At 42.9% G+C, this 16,986-nt stretch overlaps 1 protein-coding gene across 4 annotated transcripts in view; it reads right to left on the bottom strand.

The window, feature by feature from the left end:
• Positions 1-1,249: 1,249 nt before the first annotated feature.
• Positions 1,250-16,986, bottom strand: part of rptor (regulatory associated protein of MTOR, complex 1) — a 154,265-nt gene continuing 138,528 nt past the window's right edge. For 2 of the 4 annotated variants that reach the window (XM_070856559.1, XM_070856560.1), the window contains exons 30-36: positions 16,095-16,142; positions 8,802-8,908; positions 7,489-7,616; positions 5,569-5,655; positions 5,368-5,484; positions 4,928-5,057; positions 1,250-4,017 (exon numbers count right to left, since the gene is read on the bottom strand). In XM_070856559.1, coding sequence (XP_070712660.1) covers positions 3,949-4,017; positions 4,928-5,057; positions 5,368-5,484; positions 5,569-5,655; positions 7,489-7,616; positions 8,802-8,908; positions 16,095-16,142 — 686 coding nt within the window. In that variant the 3' untranslated portion in view covers positions 1,250-3,948. The remainder of the gene's footprint in view (positions 4,018-4,927; positions 5,058-5,367; positions 5,485-5,568; positions 5,656-7,488; positions 7,617-8,801; positions 8,909-16,094; positions 16,143-16,986) is intronic. The other 2 variants (XM_070856561.1, XM_070856562.1) reach the window with 1 other exon arrangement.

The raw sequence follows: 16,986 nt of genomic DNA, 5'->3' as shown, positions 1-16,986 counted from the left end.
ACCCACGCGAACCCCTGGTGAGCCATCAGCGGTGGAAAAAGTTCTCACATCCTCTCCTGAAGTATACATAGAAATATTATGGTCACAAGTAAAAGTCCTGAATTCAAAATCTAAATTTGAGTCAAAGTACAGAAGCATTATCAGAAAAATTAAATTAAAGTATTGGAAGCACTCAAAATGCAGAGGGGCCCATTAGAGTGTTTTAGCATTTTATCACTAACATAATAATAAGTAATACAAGTAAGAGTCTTCTAATGTTGTATTTCATCAATTTGACATACTTGTGTACTACTGGTAGTTCGGTAGTACTGTACTGCATCACAGGTTGGTTTATGTCATTAACTATTCGTTATTACTGATTTATTAAACAAGTCGCAACAGATACATTGGCATTTCTGTGAAGTTATAGTTTTTAATACCAGCCGTTCGTTTGCAAATTGAACAGCAATTTACACGACTTAAACCCAATCATTGAACTCTTAGTGTGCTCATGGAGGGTACGCTTCTTGTTAAAACCTTAAGGGTTGCAGCGCCGTACATTGAATATGATGGAGGTGCAATTATAACCAATCAGTTTAAAATTGTGTATTAATTATCTTTATCAAAAGAAACAAATGTAAAATAACTTAAGGTCCTTGTCAGTACTAAGTTTTATCTGTTTAGTTGTCGAGGACAAATGAATTTCTGACTTCCAAAACGACATTAAATACAGTGCTTTCTTTACTGTATTCAGCATTGAGAGAGAATTTAGCTTAGTGCTTTGATACAGCTTGTCTGATGATTAAGTGCATTAAATAAACCCACTGAGCACAATCTGCAGTTCTTTAAAAACTAATTGTACTGCGCCTCAGTGAAAAGTTTGAGCTCAAAATGGATGAGAGTTTGCATAATGTAAATGGTAAATGGTCTGTTTGGCGCCTTTCCAGTAATTTCAACTACTCAAAACACTTTTCTATCACATCCTCATTCACCCATTCTTCATACAGGAGGACTCTAAGCTGGAGGAAACTATTCTTTCACACTCATTCACACACTGAAGCTGCTTCAAGAGCAAGTTGGGGTTCAGTGTCTTGCCCAAGGACACTTCGATATGTTGACTCATAGGAGCCGGGGATCGAACCCCCGACCATCTGATTGAGGGACGACCCACTCTACCGCTGAGCCACAGCCGCCCGTTTTAAGGTAGACGAGATATTAGAAGACCACAGCAAAATACCGTTTCAAATGGAAAATACAAGAAACATCCAAATTCCGGTGTTGTATTTGGTTTATTTCATTGATTTCATCTCCCATCCAATAAACCACAGTCAGCAAAGCAGTCTAATGTCAGAGGCAAACCTGATTGTTTTCATTGTTCCTTTCTTACTACCTTGTTAAAGTCTCTTCTTTATCTCCAGATCTAAAATCTTAAAACTCAAAGCAGGATACTTAGAGATGAAGGTGATTCTGAGCAAATGGCTCCAACCCCAAAAGCAGTTGAGGCCTGCCAAACCACGGAGAGCGCTAAAGGCTCGGTGTTGAGGTGATGGTGGGGGCAAATGTGGTGACTGCCACTGCAGCCGCTTATACAGACTGTATGCGTGTTCCCAGTTCACTTTCAGTCCACAAGTCCAGTCCTCCTGCAGGGAAAGCAAAGCTCAGGATAGCGGATGCAGAGGAGTGAGGTGGAAAAGAGAGGAGGGGGTGGCTGTTGGGGTAAATTGGCGATAAAGGGGTCATGGCAAGACTTAAGTGCAGCGTGTGTGTGTGTGTGTGTGTGTGTGTGTGAGGGAGGGAAAGGCTGAACCCTCTTTTTCCACCTCCACCTCATGGAGGCTAAGGCAAACAAAATGCCTGCAGAATTAAAAACATAAAATTACAAAACAAAAAGAGAAAAAAGATTTTAAAAAGCTAAACAAGCAAAGCTGCAGCCCCGAAGAGGCACGCCCTTGGTAATGCTGCACAAACCCCCCCAACTTGGAGGCCCCTTTCTAATAAAAGAGGCGTCTTTATCAAAGAGCACCACGAGGACATTTCTGTCATCCATTTCCATGATCTCTGAGGGGACACGGCACCCGGTCATGTAACTGACTGGACCTGTCCATCATGCTGCACACACTGTGGAGGCTGGCAGCTGCACGTTGGTTCGTGGCGGCTCATGAAGTACCTGAGCGAAATTAAGGATGCAGACCAGAACGTGACACTATGAGCAAGTTAAAGAGAAGCCACAGCTCCGACGTCATCCGATAACATGCAGCTCACTACATGTCTCCACTTTGTTCAACGAAATCGAACCAAAGAAGCCTGGCAATAAACTAAAAAATTCTAATTCAAAGACGAGGAAAAAAGAAACCTTACAGAAGGTTTGGTGAAAAATGGTCCAAACAGTGATCCCAGATGTGATGAGTCATAGAATCTACAAGTTCTCTAAACCTACCGTGCCGTGTGCTCTAAAGGGTCTTCACTGTTTGGAAATGAGAAAGCAACCAGGGGCAACTCTTCCAGAGGCCAGAAGAGGATTGACTGGCTCACCAGGGCCAGAATAAAGAAAAGATGGGCTTTAGGGCCAGAACAGTCAGAAATGTTCTTCTTTCACTATCTTTTCATTCCAACATAATGATTGGCAGAAAGTTTAGACAATCACAGGAAAATCAATTGAATTGATATCTTTCCCGTCACTGGTGTGAGTCGATGGGGTAAAAATGCAGCCACCACTCTAGGTATAGAAAAAGACACTGAAGAATCACACTGTGATGACTGGAAATGCGTGTTTGTATTGCTATAATGTGGCACGTTGGGTTCCGGGGGACTACATCCGCCTTAAGCTAATGACGGCATGCAAGGCCGCCGCCGCCGCCTTCAAACTGGATCGTTGTCGGAAATGTCAGGGGAGGAGCTTGAGGCTGAGTCACAGGAGGTTTTATTGCTTTGCAGGGCAGGTAGGTGGGTACCACAGGCTCCCTGTGAGACTGGGTGTTTAACTCTTACCAATCTAGCCCTCCGCTCACTGTGCTAGAGTATGTATCATCCTAGGGCCCACGGGAGATTTCCCTTTTTACAGGCGATATGTTAAAAAACAAATAAACCAACAAAAATGCCCCTCTGAGCCACAACAAAGGGGCCTGCATGGACAATATGGTTTAGTTTGGCACGCTGGGGTCGGGAAGCAAGGAGGGGAATTCTAGCATGGAAACAGGCATCTTTTCTGGGCATCAATTAAGTCCAAGGCTATGAAGGCCCACTGTGGGGCACATCTGTGCTATAATCCATTCACACTCACACACACACACAGACACACACACACACACACACACACACACACAGAGCCTGGTCGACGTGTCAGGCAAGAATGAGCACAGTCCACCATCTCTGGGTCCGTCCTTACAAACGTCTCGACAGCAATGCAGCAAAGTAGCAAAACTCTGTGTCCTTTGGCTGCGAGACGGCCATTAAAATTGATTTATGAACACACTGGTGTCCTGCGTCGGGGCGAGTCCATGTTTCCTGCACCAGTGAGTGTGTTATAACAGTGTGTGTTGTCCTCCGGGCCCCCCCCCCCCACTGCCCTTCGCCACTTCTAGGTTCGCTGGGGTCACAGTTCATTCAGGTAGTGATGCTCACTCTGCGGCGAGGAGGAGGAGCCCCAGTGATCCATGGGTACCACTTCTTTAAAATAGAGCCTCTATTCTTCTGTATACGCTATTTAAATATACACACTCCTCAGCACAGCCAAGTCTACAATCATTAGCTTCATAATAAGAATATGAATAAACAATGAGAATAATAATAATAATATATATATCGTCGTTCGTAGCATGAGTTTTTGTCAGCAGCCATCACGAGAACATTCAGGGTGGTAATTGCATATGTACAACAAAAACATCATTTACATCCTGGAGCTTGAAGCTCAAGGTCTGAAGTCATGTGTTTGGGGGGTGGGGGCGGGGGTTGATGATGAACGCTGGTGTGTTATCTGAGCCTCTTCTCTGCTGAATAGATGGACATGTAGTAGTCGTTGCTGCCTACGGCCAAGTGGGGCTGACGAGAAACAAAGAGAAAAGAAGTTAGTCTGGGTTTCCTGCAGGAAACATGTCAGGATTTCTTTCACAAATGCAGCGGTAGTCTAAGAAAGCTTAAAAGCCTGCTAATGCAAAAATAGAACGTCTGTTAACACCTGCTTCAGTGACAATGAGTTTAAGTAAAAGACGTGCGTTCCCTGACCAAGGAAGCTAATGTATTTGCTACATGCCAAGAACACGTCAGTAGTTCATATGAAACATTACGAGACATGTGCATGTACAGTCATTATACTAAGCACAGAACTGGGCCCAGGAGTCATCGACCCTCTCAGACAGTGTGGCTCACAAATGACCACGAGCAGAAAGACCAACGGATCCATGTTAAGGGGATTATATAAACTAGTCATTTGTTTAGAGGTTAGTGGATCTGGACTAACAGTCTAAAATACTAAAGGCACACAATCACACAAACTAACTAATCGATCAAGGAAGACCAGCAACTCCCATGTTCTGCAAGGTTTTGTCAATGGAGGCAGGTAACTTTGAAGAGAGTGATATACCGGATCCTACAGTCTATCTCTGTAGGGATCCTTTCCATAATGACACAGAACAACAATCTGAGCCCGTCAGTAGCTTTTAGTGGATCTACTGATCAGGCACACGCTGCTGCCATTGCAGCCGATGGCTGAGGCGATCTAACATTTTGTTCCTCATCGTCATTTAAACAAACAAAATATGCACCAGTAGAGCCCAGGTTTAAAAATATTGGTATTAAGCTTTGCAATTTTGAACACACAACACGACCAACCTGTAAAACATCATGATCATGTGTTATTGTAAGTCATTCTGAAATGTATGATAATTCCTGGTCCAGATGCACAACTGTGAGAATATTGTTGCTCAGTGAAAATGCTCATGTCTTAGTTTACCCAGTAAGGGTGGAAGGCTAAACAGCTGATGGCCCCAATCCTTTGTCCCATGAAGCCGTCATAGTACTTTATGTTGCTGATCACATCGCCGTTAGTGTTGTAGACAGCTATGAACTGGTTCATCGATCCGCTGGAGGGCAGAGGATAAAACAGAGAGACTTTTAGCTTTAAGCATCACATCCATCATACGCTGTGTGTACTGCATTGGATTTCTTTTGTGGTGAAATGTAACCTTTTGAATGGAAGTCAGGTGTGCTGTCCACTTACATTTATTCTGTTTGTCAACTCAAGCAAACACAGAGATATTTGACTCTCTTTTACTGAAGCAAAGGGAAGAAAGCAAGGAGTACAGCATGATCTCAGGGATGTGACCTAAACATTGTGGACACTTGATGAGCTTTTGTTTGGGCTGGGACCTGCATCTGCACAAACAGACTCACCAGGCGAACAGGTTGGCCTGTGGGTGGATGTCCAGGGCTGTTAACCCCTTCACTGTCTGCAGAACGGTGATGGAGTCTGGTGTCCGCGGTTCAAAGAATCGAACGTCTCCGTTAACACTGGTGGGCAGCGCCAAGGTCAGTACAGGGAACAACAACAAAACACAAATGTTGGGTTGCATGAATCTTAAAGAAAGAGCCTACCTGACGCTGATTATATGCCCGTCTGTCTCCTTCTGTAGATGAGCTTTGACCACCCAGGCTCCGTGCTCCCTGTACGTCATCACCCGACTGCACAAACACACAAGAGACAGAACAAACGGCAGCTAAAGTAACGCTTCACTGTGTGTTTCTTCACAATAACCTGACAGGAAACACGGGAAAATAGAGCTGGAAAGTCTGTGAACATCATTAGCACCAGTACAGCCATCACAGTATAAAGCCAAAGTATCATAAAAGTATCCAATAAGTTAGTGAAGAACATAGGAACAGTAATAAAACTAAATGAGGCACAGAATAGAGCCTACACAATCCCAGCCTAACGCATGCGGTTTCCCAGAGTACCTTTCACCCATATTTGTAAATGTCATGTAAAATGAAGACTGCATTCAAGCTGCAAGGTACCTGGTGTCTTAAAATCCTATCAAGCATACCATATTCATTTATAGTATCGCCAAAGAACTGCAGGAATACTGACATGAATTTACAGAAGATTGTAAAAACAACAATACATGAATTTTAATTTTATTTAATTTGAACCAAACTAACAAAGTTGACCTAATTACAAGAGAAGATTTAACATCTTTTTAGAATTATATTAAAAACATAAAAACAGAACAAATGTCAAATTGAGAGAGTTTATCATGTAAAGCAATATGTCAGATAACTATATTGAACTATGAGCTCAACAGAGTAGTTTTCTTCCAATAGGTGAGCATTGGAACTATTATCATTCTTCTTCTTCTACTACTTCTTATTATCAGTAATAGCAGAGGTAGTAGTGTTTTGCTGTGATGAGCGCATGAATCCAGAATTATTACATCTATTATTGACCTTTAAGATAATTACTTTAGAAATAATGGGTTGGATCTTAAGACACACTGTCTCGCTCCTGTGGAGCAGATCGATTTTTTGTTTGTATTTGAACTGCTTTGTTTGAACTTGTGTGTACGTGCTGAAGCTCCTCTTCCTCTCATATTTCATGAGACATTGGGGATTACTTTCTAACTGGAGTAAACAGACAACAGCAGTATAAAATACCAAAACAGAGACTCCAAAGTTGTAAATATGTACTAGAGGTAATAACCACTGGGTGGCACCATGGGATCATGGGATGGCTGAAAAAGCAACGACTGTCTCCTGGAGAGACTGACACGGCACTGAGCTGAAAGCAAAAAAACCTCTGACCATCTTTTCAGAACTCAACTGTACCTGAACAACACACTACCCACAATGCACTCTACTAAAGTTTATCAAATGAGACCCGCCCACAGGTGTGACAGGAAATCAACGCAAATATAATAATTTATTTTCTCCCAGTGCTGAAAACAAGATGCACAGGTGGTAGAAATAACCCCAAACCCTATTTGTAAACCACCGCACACATGAAGCATGCGGAACATTTTTGCATGTTCTTTCTGACCTGTGCATGCCTGTCTGCTGTACCTGGACTAATGCTAGGGGGAGCAGCACAGTTACTGAAAGATGTAACTCCAAGCCTGAGGGGAACTATTAAATTAACTTTACTTAAAGATTTATGTGCCACTTCATGGTTTAACTGCTTTGTTTTTCCCCCTTGGGACAGAAATTTAAATAATGTTTAACCAACTGGGGGGATCCGGTGCCACCAAGGTCCATTAAAAGAGGCGGCACCCCCATAGGGAGATTTAAAGCATGCTATATATAATAAATAGAGATTAGAGAAGTGAATAATGTTGGAGTTAATGGCCACAGAAGCTGCTATGTGTGTTCTTGAATGTATTTAAATAGTGGTGAGACAGTATAAGACTATAGACTATATTCAACTATAAATGAATAATCAATTCATTAACCTTCTCTGTGGTAAGACAGTGATGAGGCCAGAGGCTGCCTTCAAGATTAAGAGAGAGAGGGGTAGTGTTTTACCATTCATTAGGACCCATCCTCCGGTCGAATACGCGCACAGATCCGTCACCCAGACCGGCAACGATGAGCGAGCGCTGGGAATCACAGGACAGGCTGGTCACACAGCTGTCTGCTCCTGTTGGGATGTCCTGGTGGATACACACAAACACACAAACACCCATCAAAGGCTTGTGAAGAAAACGTACCACTGTCTTTACAACCATCACGACACATTAAACCCTCTCTGAAATCATCAGGCATGTGCTCTGCTGTCACCTCAAGTTGGAACCAGCATCAACAAGGAGCCACAGGCGAGGCGGAGCTATTTGTATTTGCATCGCTTCCATCAATCAGACGGTGATTAATGATTAGCCCACCGAGGACCGTTGGATGTGTCAAAAAAGGAAATCACACTAATGGTACTGACCCTGCCACAGATTTCCTTTAGTGTACTCAAACACCAACAGCATGAGTATACTGTATCATTGTTTCATTGATTTATGTTTTAGCATCAGCAGAGTTATTCGGGCTGTTTTTGATGACAATACAGTTTTCAGAATAGCTTGGATCCATAATCCACCTTTTCATTTACACGTGCTGGCCTCTAAGTTGAAGTGTGACGTCACACAGATTCCGACTGCAGCTCCACTTTCAGTCAAATGTTCATGAGTAAAATGACGTCTTACACTGTTAGAATACTTTTGTTTTCACTGGCTCCCATGTGTGCATTTATTTTTGTTTTATTCTGATAATGCTGAAGCAGCTATTAACATACATAGCAACCACAGCAAAAAATGGAAATGTCAGAGGATGACGTCAAAGAAACGGCCATGTCAATATCCATCAAAGGGACCTCTCCTCTGTGATGTCGTCGATGTGGGAGTTCTCAGTTTGTCAGGCTCAGCTTTACTTTAACATTCTAATAAGCGGCTCCTGTGGACTGTGCTGTTCATTAATGTTACATTTGAGTTAACAGTGGCATACTAACATCCAAACTGTAGCATGTTGAAGTGCCCACACTATTCTTGTGTCAGTTAGCATGTTAACATTAAGCTCAGAGTATATCTGAGAATGACATTTTGGAATGAACTCTGGAGGTGTTTTGTAGAAAACAGAAATGATAAACACCACTTTTAGGGGTACTGTGGGGATTTCTGTGTGGCCCCTCCCTCAAACATAAGACTGTCGGAGGTTGATTTATCAAAAAATAAGAAGTGAACACAATGATCTTAAGTAATAGACCTGCACGGCCTGAAGTCCAAGTTTCTCAAGAGCTAACAAACAGTTCCAGCTGTATTCAGAAAATCTGGGAGACAAACAGGATCACTGAGTACCTGGACCTTCATCTCCCTGTCCGTGTCCCAGATCCTGATGACTCGAACATCTCCAGACGTCATAAGGAGACCCGTCTCCTGCTCCCAATCGACCACCATGCCTGCACCTACAACACAAGATGACACAGCACTTATAACGCAAAGCATGTACACACCAACAATCCTCAACATACACCCATACGGTGTTGCGAGACATCTGAACTGATGCTTTTTGAATTAAAACAAAACAGAAGGTGACTTTTCATCACAATTAATACTGAAAAGGTGCCCAAAGTCTGAAATATGAGTATAAAACACTAAATTACACAGAATAATTTGTACACAATATGTGAACCGCTGTTTTAATGTACTGGTTTGGAGTTAATTTCATTATAAGTGAACTCTCACACACACAGCTGTTTCACACACCCAGCAACTCCCCAAATACACGACACACAATCTGTTGGAGGTTTCAGATGGCTCTCGCTGCCTCACATAGAGAGTCAAATGAAAGATTAGTGCAAGAGCTTCCCGCACCACCGTCTAACTAACAAATACACCACAAAGGAACCAAGACAACCAGAAACACACTGCAGATTATATATATATACATAAGACCTCCACACTAAGTGCATAAACATGGACATGCGAATGCATTTGTATGCTTCCTGAAGACGACCACTGGGAGATGTAAACACTGAGCCTGTCAGCACATTCAGGCTTAGATGAGTCAAATGGCGCTTGAGCGAGGACATATGGAGGGAAGAAGCTGAAGACAGTAACACTCTTCATATGCTGGCGGTCACAGCAGGAATCAAGTGAGCAGTGCCATGTCAGCCACACTCGCCCTGCTGGCTCGATGACGTCTGGCAGAGGCCTGTGGCTGCGCTCACTTCAAATTCAGTGCTTGTTGGATCCTACAACAGAGTCTGAAACAGTCTGCCACCACCTTTCCGACGTCTGACAATTTCTGTACATTTCTGAAACTGAATCGGCCAGGTGTGTAGAGGTGGGACTGTCTTTGTGTTGTTCATTTCGTCTGGTCAGAGCTTTAACCACATCTACTGGTCTTCAATGACTTTTTTCTATATTTAAGTCATTTATAGTCATTGACAGTAGATAGGAGAGAGATGAGAGGACAGATATTAGGGATGACATGCAACAACCTTGTCGGATGGGCTTGTTGAAGTTTGTGGTCAGTATCCTAAGACTGTCAAAAGTTTAAAACACACACACACACACACACACACACACACACACACACACACACACACACACACACACACACACACACACACACACACACACACACACACACACACACACACACACACACACACACACACACACACACACACACACACACACACACACACACACACACACACACACACACACACACACACACACACACATTTCTTGTGACTATGCAGATGATAAAAGTATAATTTCAGCTTTACTGAAACATCAACAGCAGTTGGAGTTGGATCCACATTTCCCACATGCCACAGATACCCTTTTCATAATGTAAGTTTATAAGATGGACGAGCTGGGATAAAAGAGCAGGTAGGGACTCCGGAAAGCAAAATTCACATGAAAACACTCTCCGTCTTTCTCTCACAAGGAAGCTTTTACCACAGATGCTCTTTTGAAACTCATCACATCATGCTTCAATTCCTCCCTTTTCTTTTTGTCTTAGTCACTTCCTCCTCCTGTTTTTTCAATCAATAACCATCTCCTGCCCACCCACCTACCCATGTCACCATGAAGCTTTATACAATCACATCACTTTCATCCTTATTGGCTCCTTTCACACAATTTTGAAGTGCAAAGAGAAAAATTACAACTCCATTACTTTGTTCCACTCTGGCTTGGCAGAACAACAGTGAACATGTGTATCATTTGTGATCCTTTCCCACTGCTCATCTCTTCCTTGTGCCACCTTCATGAGTCGTGACTTAAATTAACTTTCTCCCACTGAGCCATCTGTGATGGGGCTTTCCGCTGCTCTACTCGGCTTGGAAAGGAAACCCAAGCCCCATGCAGTGGCTCAAAATCCCCGACTGTGACGTCACCCGGCTCTCTCAGGCGTCAAAACGTCACACTGCCGGTAGCGTAGGCACATGTGAGGAAATAGCATGCAAGGGAAAAACCACTTCAAACAGGAGCTGGCTCAGTCTGGGACACGTTCACAGTCACATGCGGGAGCGCTTGATGCTGCCTCATTTCAGAAGCTGTGAGAAGAAAGGAGGCATTCCCTTTGAAGCTGCTGGCTCTGCGATGAGAAAATCTGGGTTACAATGACAGGGGTTGCACTTGTAGATGATTCCCCAACACATTAAAATGTGGGCATGTATTTTCTCTAAAATACAGAGCACACATAATTTAGACTCAGCTTTATGCATCATTATCTTTCCATGTGTCCTCCCATAATGAGAAATCCATTGTGAATCCCAAGCTGACTAAGCACTGCTGTGGTCTAACGGTCTTTGTGGTTTGGTTTCTAGTTCAAGCATTGCTGGACTAACCTTCTAGGCTGCTCTGGAGCAAAAGTAAGATTATGGTCTCCTACAGACCCTCAGTCCTTCCCTTCTGTGTGATGTGTCCAGGTTTTGTGTGTTGGAAGACCCACTGGCTCCATATTTGCTGTGTAACACTGTGATTAACATTAGGAAGACAGGGCCTCAGATTTAAGGATAATGCCTGTATATTACAACTTGGCTCTTTTTGTGGGTCTTCGGAGTAATTGCTACGATCTTGGAACTCTGCAACATTATTACAACAAGAGCAGATGAGGCAAAAGACATGAGAAGTCATATAAGCACATACAAATGGCAAACAAACCCCCTGAACTCTGTTCAGAATGTCTAAAAATGTATCAGATAATGGCGAGTTGATTTGGACCGTGAATAAGCGCTCCAAAGTTCATGGCAATCAAACTAATGCCTTTCGTTAAAAACCAAAAATGCCAACCCTCTGACGGCACTGTTAAAGGTCAGATGATTCATCCTCTGGGGACCATGAATATCTCTAGAGATGTTGACTGCAATCCATCTAATAGTCCATCCAGGGTACACTATGAGTTTTATCAGATATTTTGTTTCCCTAGTTCACTTCTGGTTTTACCTCCAAACAATATGGTTTAGATCGTCTGGCTAAAGATGGTAAATGGTCTGTATTTGTATGGTGCATTTCTAGTCATTTCGACCACTCAAAGCACTTTCACATCACATCCTCATTCACCCATTCACACATCATTCATTCAGGAGGTCTAAGTCGAAGGAGACTATTCTTTCACACACATTGAAGCCATGCTTCAGGAGCATAGTTGGGGTTCAGTGTCTTGCCAAAGGACACTTTGACATGCTGACTTAGAGGAACCGGGGATCGAACCGCTGATGGTCAACCCACTCTACCTCTGAGCCACAACTGCTTGTTGTTTGCTTGTCTGTTTGTGTTTCTTGCTATCTTGTTGTAGCGATGGTACCATGTTCCTACTGTAGTTTAGCGAGTACAATGCTTTTCTAACCAGTAGAGAAGATGAGCAACACTATGAAAAAAACAAATCAATATCAACTGACACACCATATCAGCTGATGTTGTATTTAAATGGTACACATTCTCAAACAAATGGAACATTAAATTAGTAGAAACCAGCTGACACACAGTAAACCTAGGGTCATTGCTCACTTGGGCCAGTTCAGTGTTTCCATACCTTCCATCTGTCTCTGTCCATCCAGCTACCCACTTCCTCTCACCCCCAACTCAGCTGATCCCCAGCCTTCTTTCTTTTGCACTTCAGATGACTCCATCCTACCCGTGTCCAATCAATCTTTGTCCAACCAAAGTTTACTGGGAGTTCATGGGTCAGAGATCTCCAAAGATCTCCAACCTTAAACCCAATCCTTGAGTTTTGTCTCTTGCGGTCAACACTTGACTACTCAAAATGGGTTAAATTTCTGCATTATAGGGAACCTTTGGAGGCCTGAGCGGGTCTTAGTTACCCACACAATCAATACAGACATGGAGAGTTGAGTTGTGAGAAGGAAGAGCAGGAGCAAAGGAGTGTGGGCAATGTTTCCTCAGCTGTAAATGTTACTACTTTGGAGGTGGAGGTATAGATAGCTTCAATGTACATCTTCTCTTTAAGCCTTGTCATTTCCCTACTGCTTGAAATCCAATGTTTCCCTCAATGACCATCAACAAAAAAAAAATTTTACATCATGGCCAGGGGACTACAGATGAAAACTAGCCTTGTGTAATCATGTGTTTTATGAAATTGTATTGCCCCCTTTCAAATAAACTAAACTAAACAACAGCAATGATGCTGTCTTTTAACACCATTAACAACTAAGTAGGCAGCCAGAAGTTGTGGTAGATCATCTTCTCCTGTGCCAGTGTGCTTAACTTGTGATATATTTATCTATATCTGTGCATAAATCTCTTTGTTTCACTCCACTCTTTTTTCTGTGGAAAAGATACATTATCATTCGGCACCATTATCTCCAGTAATGGACTAGCTCTCCCATACATTGCAGCTCATTAAACTAGTGATGCGGCCTTCCTAGTTCTTTTCTCCCTCAGCGTTTCCCCCTCACTTTCCTTCATCGTATTTCCTTTGAAAAAGGTCCACCAGGACTCTAGTGATAAAATTTCCAGGATTACCAGGGACTTGTCCGACAGACATGTGCCTGTAATAGAAGATGACATATCTATGGAACCACTCTGACTGGCAGGGAGACTTCCCTGCTATGGCATTTGTCAAAATTTTGGAGGCTGAGACCTAGCATTCAGGGACTTGAAAAGCTTTGACCTGTCTGGTTGACAAAGACCTTTTAAAATGAGGTCCAACCAACATGACATTAGCACTTGCTAACCTGTTTATTGTAGAAAGGAGACTAACACTCATATCTTAAAATGATTGGAAATCTATAAAAACAGACATATTATTTAACTAAAGCTTCAGTCTCACAACGCCAAGAATAAAAATCTACAAGTGGTCGCTTCGGAGAGATGACCTAATGTTTTTAGATCTACTGCCTTCCTCCTATAATCACATTTCAACAACACACATAGGAAAAAGTTTCTGTTGCTGGTCTTTTTCTCGACCTACACTGTACTGAAACTTCTTGCTCCAGGTGAAAAAAACAGGTGAGTCTTGCTGGGGGCTTTCTTCTCATTTTCCTGAAGTCATGTGCCTCTCTCAGATTCCACACAGTCCCCATTTCTGGATTTAGCAAGTTCCCAGCCCTGATGTTAACAAGGCACACGGCAGTGGAGCCAAATGTAGAGCAGGAAGCAGTGTCTGCCTCCCTAAAGTCAAAGAGGGGAGGGCTGCTCTACTTTCACTGATGCAGCCAAAAAAAGGGACGAAGAGGAAGAAAATAAAATAGGGAAGATCCTCCAGATCCCCAGTCTTGAGCATTTTCAGGGGTACAAATGTGTAGAAAGACTGGACGAAGGTGAATGAAGAAGTGGGAACAAAACAAGTTGAAATATTATTAAAAGTATGTGGATCAGAACTTAATTAGATGCAGGAATAGTTTCTCTCGCCTGTGCCGTCCACAGTCCCCTAATTTCAGTGGTTCCTCTGGAGTTTAACAGGCTAATCCCTCTGGCGAGACAGTTTGGGTGGCTCTATGCTATTAAAATCAAGCCACACCGACATGCTCCCAATTAAAGGCTGATACCTTTGGGACCAGCTTAAATAAGTATATTCTTTATACATGACAGAAGCCATTTTGAGGTGAAAATGAGTAATGGGGGCAGTGCCTGTTTGAAGACAGAGAGCGCCCTTACCAAAGACAAAAGCTTTTTTCTTGTTCTTTAAACAAGCTTCTATTTAAATGGAGTTTTGTTTGTGGATTTCTGCCAAATACCCAGAAGTGCAAATTTGCTCTGCCACTGACAGTTGATGAAACCCCTCCCCCAAACAGCAACCATCTAATAATAGCTTACCAACCACACCAATGCCTGGCAGGTATTTCAAGCTTTGGATGTCTCCAATGGATGTATTATAAGACCTGGATACATTGCTGCTGCTTAGCCTTCATTCCAATTTCTCCCAGCGACCACTCGTGGTATTGCAACAAAATATCGCATGCGGCCCAAAAAGCATCTTCTCCATAGACCACCACTGTAAAGAAGACTTCTGCTAAACTGTTGACGGGTCACCTCCAGCTACGAACACGGTCAATTATCACACTTTGTATTGTATATTTTTAATCTTGGGGGTTTCATCTTTGTAATCTTTGAGACTCTTGCAAAGCAGAGTAGTATTTTTTTTCTGAATGATGTCACTGCTGTGTACGAGTGATTGACATGGCCTAGCTGGGGCACAGCCACGATGGGATTAACGCTACTGCACACATATTCAGTAGGATGCATGCACCCAGTAACTCGAAACTTTTTGGTGTATGTGCCAGGCAAGTAGTTCTTAGTGGACTAAACAGGCAACACCTTTGCCTCCTGTTTTCTGATCTCTTATATCTATGATTTCTCCACATGTTGAAGTGTGCTTGGGTGTGCAGTAAGAGGGATACTAGGAACTACAGTGGATTGAACTGTGTGCTTATCTGCTATAATGTCATCTGCAAATATTAACCAGCACATCTTTCTAGCTGACTACCTACAGTAGTGACAAATGTGATTTTCAAGGCCAATTGCCTCATCATTAGCTTATATAAGAATCAAATTGTAGGTCTTACATTTTTACTCATCATGCTAATAACATTGGGACTAATTTGCACTACACTGCAGAGAATTATGTGGTGTCTTTATTTCCATCTCTTATACGTGGATCATCATTTTTGCCTGGGACACGTAGCTTTAGCCCTTAGGTTGTTATTTTAAAATAAGGAAATTCAAATTCAGCCAAGGAGGGCAAATTTTTAACTGATTTAGGGTGCTAATGTTACTTAGTATTAATTAACGTTAATTAGCTACTTATCTTCAGCCAATTGAAAAAGCCGTCATACTTTTGTCGACCTCTGTCTGAAACTGACGACCAATTGTTTCAAAAGTAAGTAAGAGTTTAGAGTGGTAGCGGGGGCTCCATAATAACGGTAACTAAAGGGAGCAGGACTGCATTTTATTGGTTATGAGAACAGCATGAACTTGTTGACTCCACTACTTTCAGTGATTCTTCGAAGCTTTGGGATGACTGCCAGGAATGAAATGATGGAGCATCACCAGACAGATGAAGGGGTGAGGGTGTTGTTCGTGGGAATACAAGAACAAAAAACAGGCTGGCTGTTTAGTGCAGCACCTTTGCTCTCGGAGTAAGGGAGTAGAGAACCGAATGGCGACACTCACCTCCTTGCTTACTCCTGTCAAGATAGATGGAGACCCTTCTGGCCAGACCTGCGGGCAGGGGGAGGGAGCAAATGGGGGGAGGGGGGAGGAGGAACGCAACAAAGCAAGCAACAAATTAGCAAAGGCTCCCCCTGAGCATGCAGACCAACACCATCACACACATAGTTAAAAGTATGACTTCAGGAATATACTCCACATGCTTTCAGACAGCAAGGGGGATGAACAAGGCGGCTGTTTCCCAGCGTGGCTTCTCCCAGATGACTAACAGTGATGTGCCAGGATCAAAGAGTGAAAGGAGAGAGACTGAGAAAGAGGCAGGAACTAAGTTGCTGCCTATGCATTACAAACAGGGGCTGTGGAAGCTGCACAGGGTCCCCAACCTCCAAGCCTGCAGAACACAGAATCAAAAATCCCTTTACCACAGGCAGAAAGCTTGGCTAGAGAGACCTCTGAGTGTGCATGTGCATAGGAATGATGGTTTGAATGAAGTCAATAGTGAAAAGGACCTATGGGTATAATCTAACTGGGTTGTAGGTGTGTGTGATTAAATACATCACATAAAATGACTGGTGATAAAGATTTGCATGGAGGTGTAATTCGTTGGGAAAACTGCTTGCTACCTTGTTCAGACCCTCTGGAGATGGGGGGGGGGGACACACACACACACACACACATACAAAACAATACTGAAGAACCTGCAAAGTAACAATAGGCCAGACAGACAGACAGAGTCTACAAAGATGGTTCACTGATGAGAAACGGCACAAAAGCATGAGACAGAGATGGAATGAGTGAAGACAGGTTGTACAGGGACAGGTGTGTGTGTGTGTGTGTGTGTGTGTGAGAGAGAGAGAGAGAGAGAGAGAGAGAGAGTGTGTGTGTGTACGTCTGC

This window comes from Pempheris klunzingeri, chromosome 3, assembly GCF_042242105.1.
Source record: "Pempheris klunzingeri isolate RE-2024b chromosome 3, fPemKlu1.hap1, whole genome shotgun sequence".
Classification (NCBI taxonomy): Eukaryota; Metazoa; Chordata; class Actinopteri; order Acropomatiformes; family Pempheridae; genus Pempheris; species Pempheris klunzingeri.
This window is presented reverse-complemented; position numbering and strand designations above follow the sequence as displayed.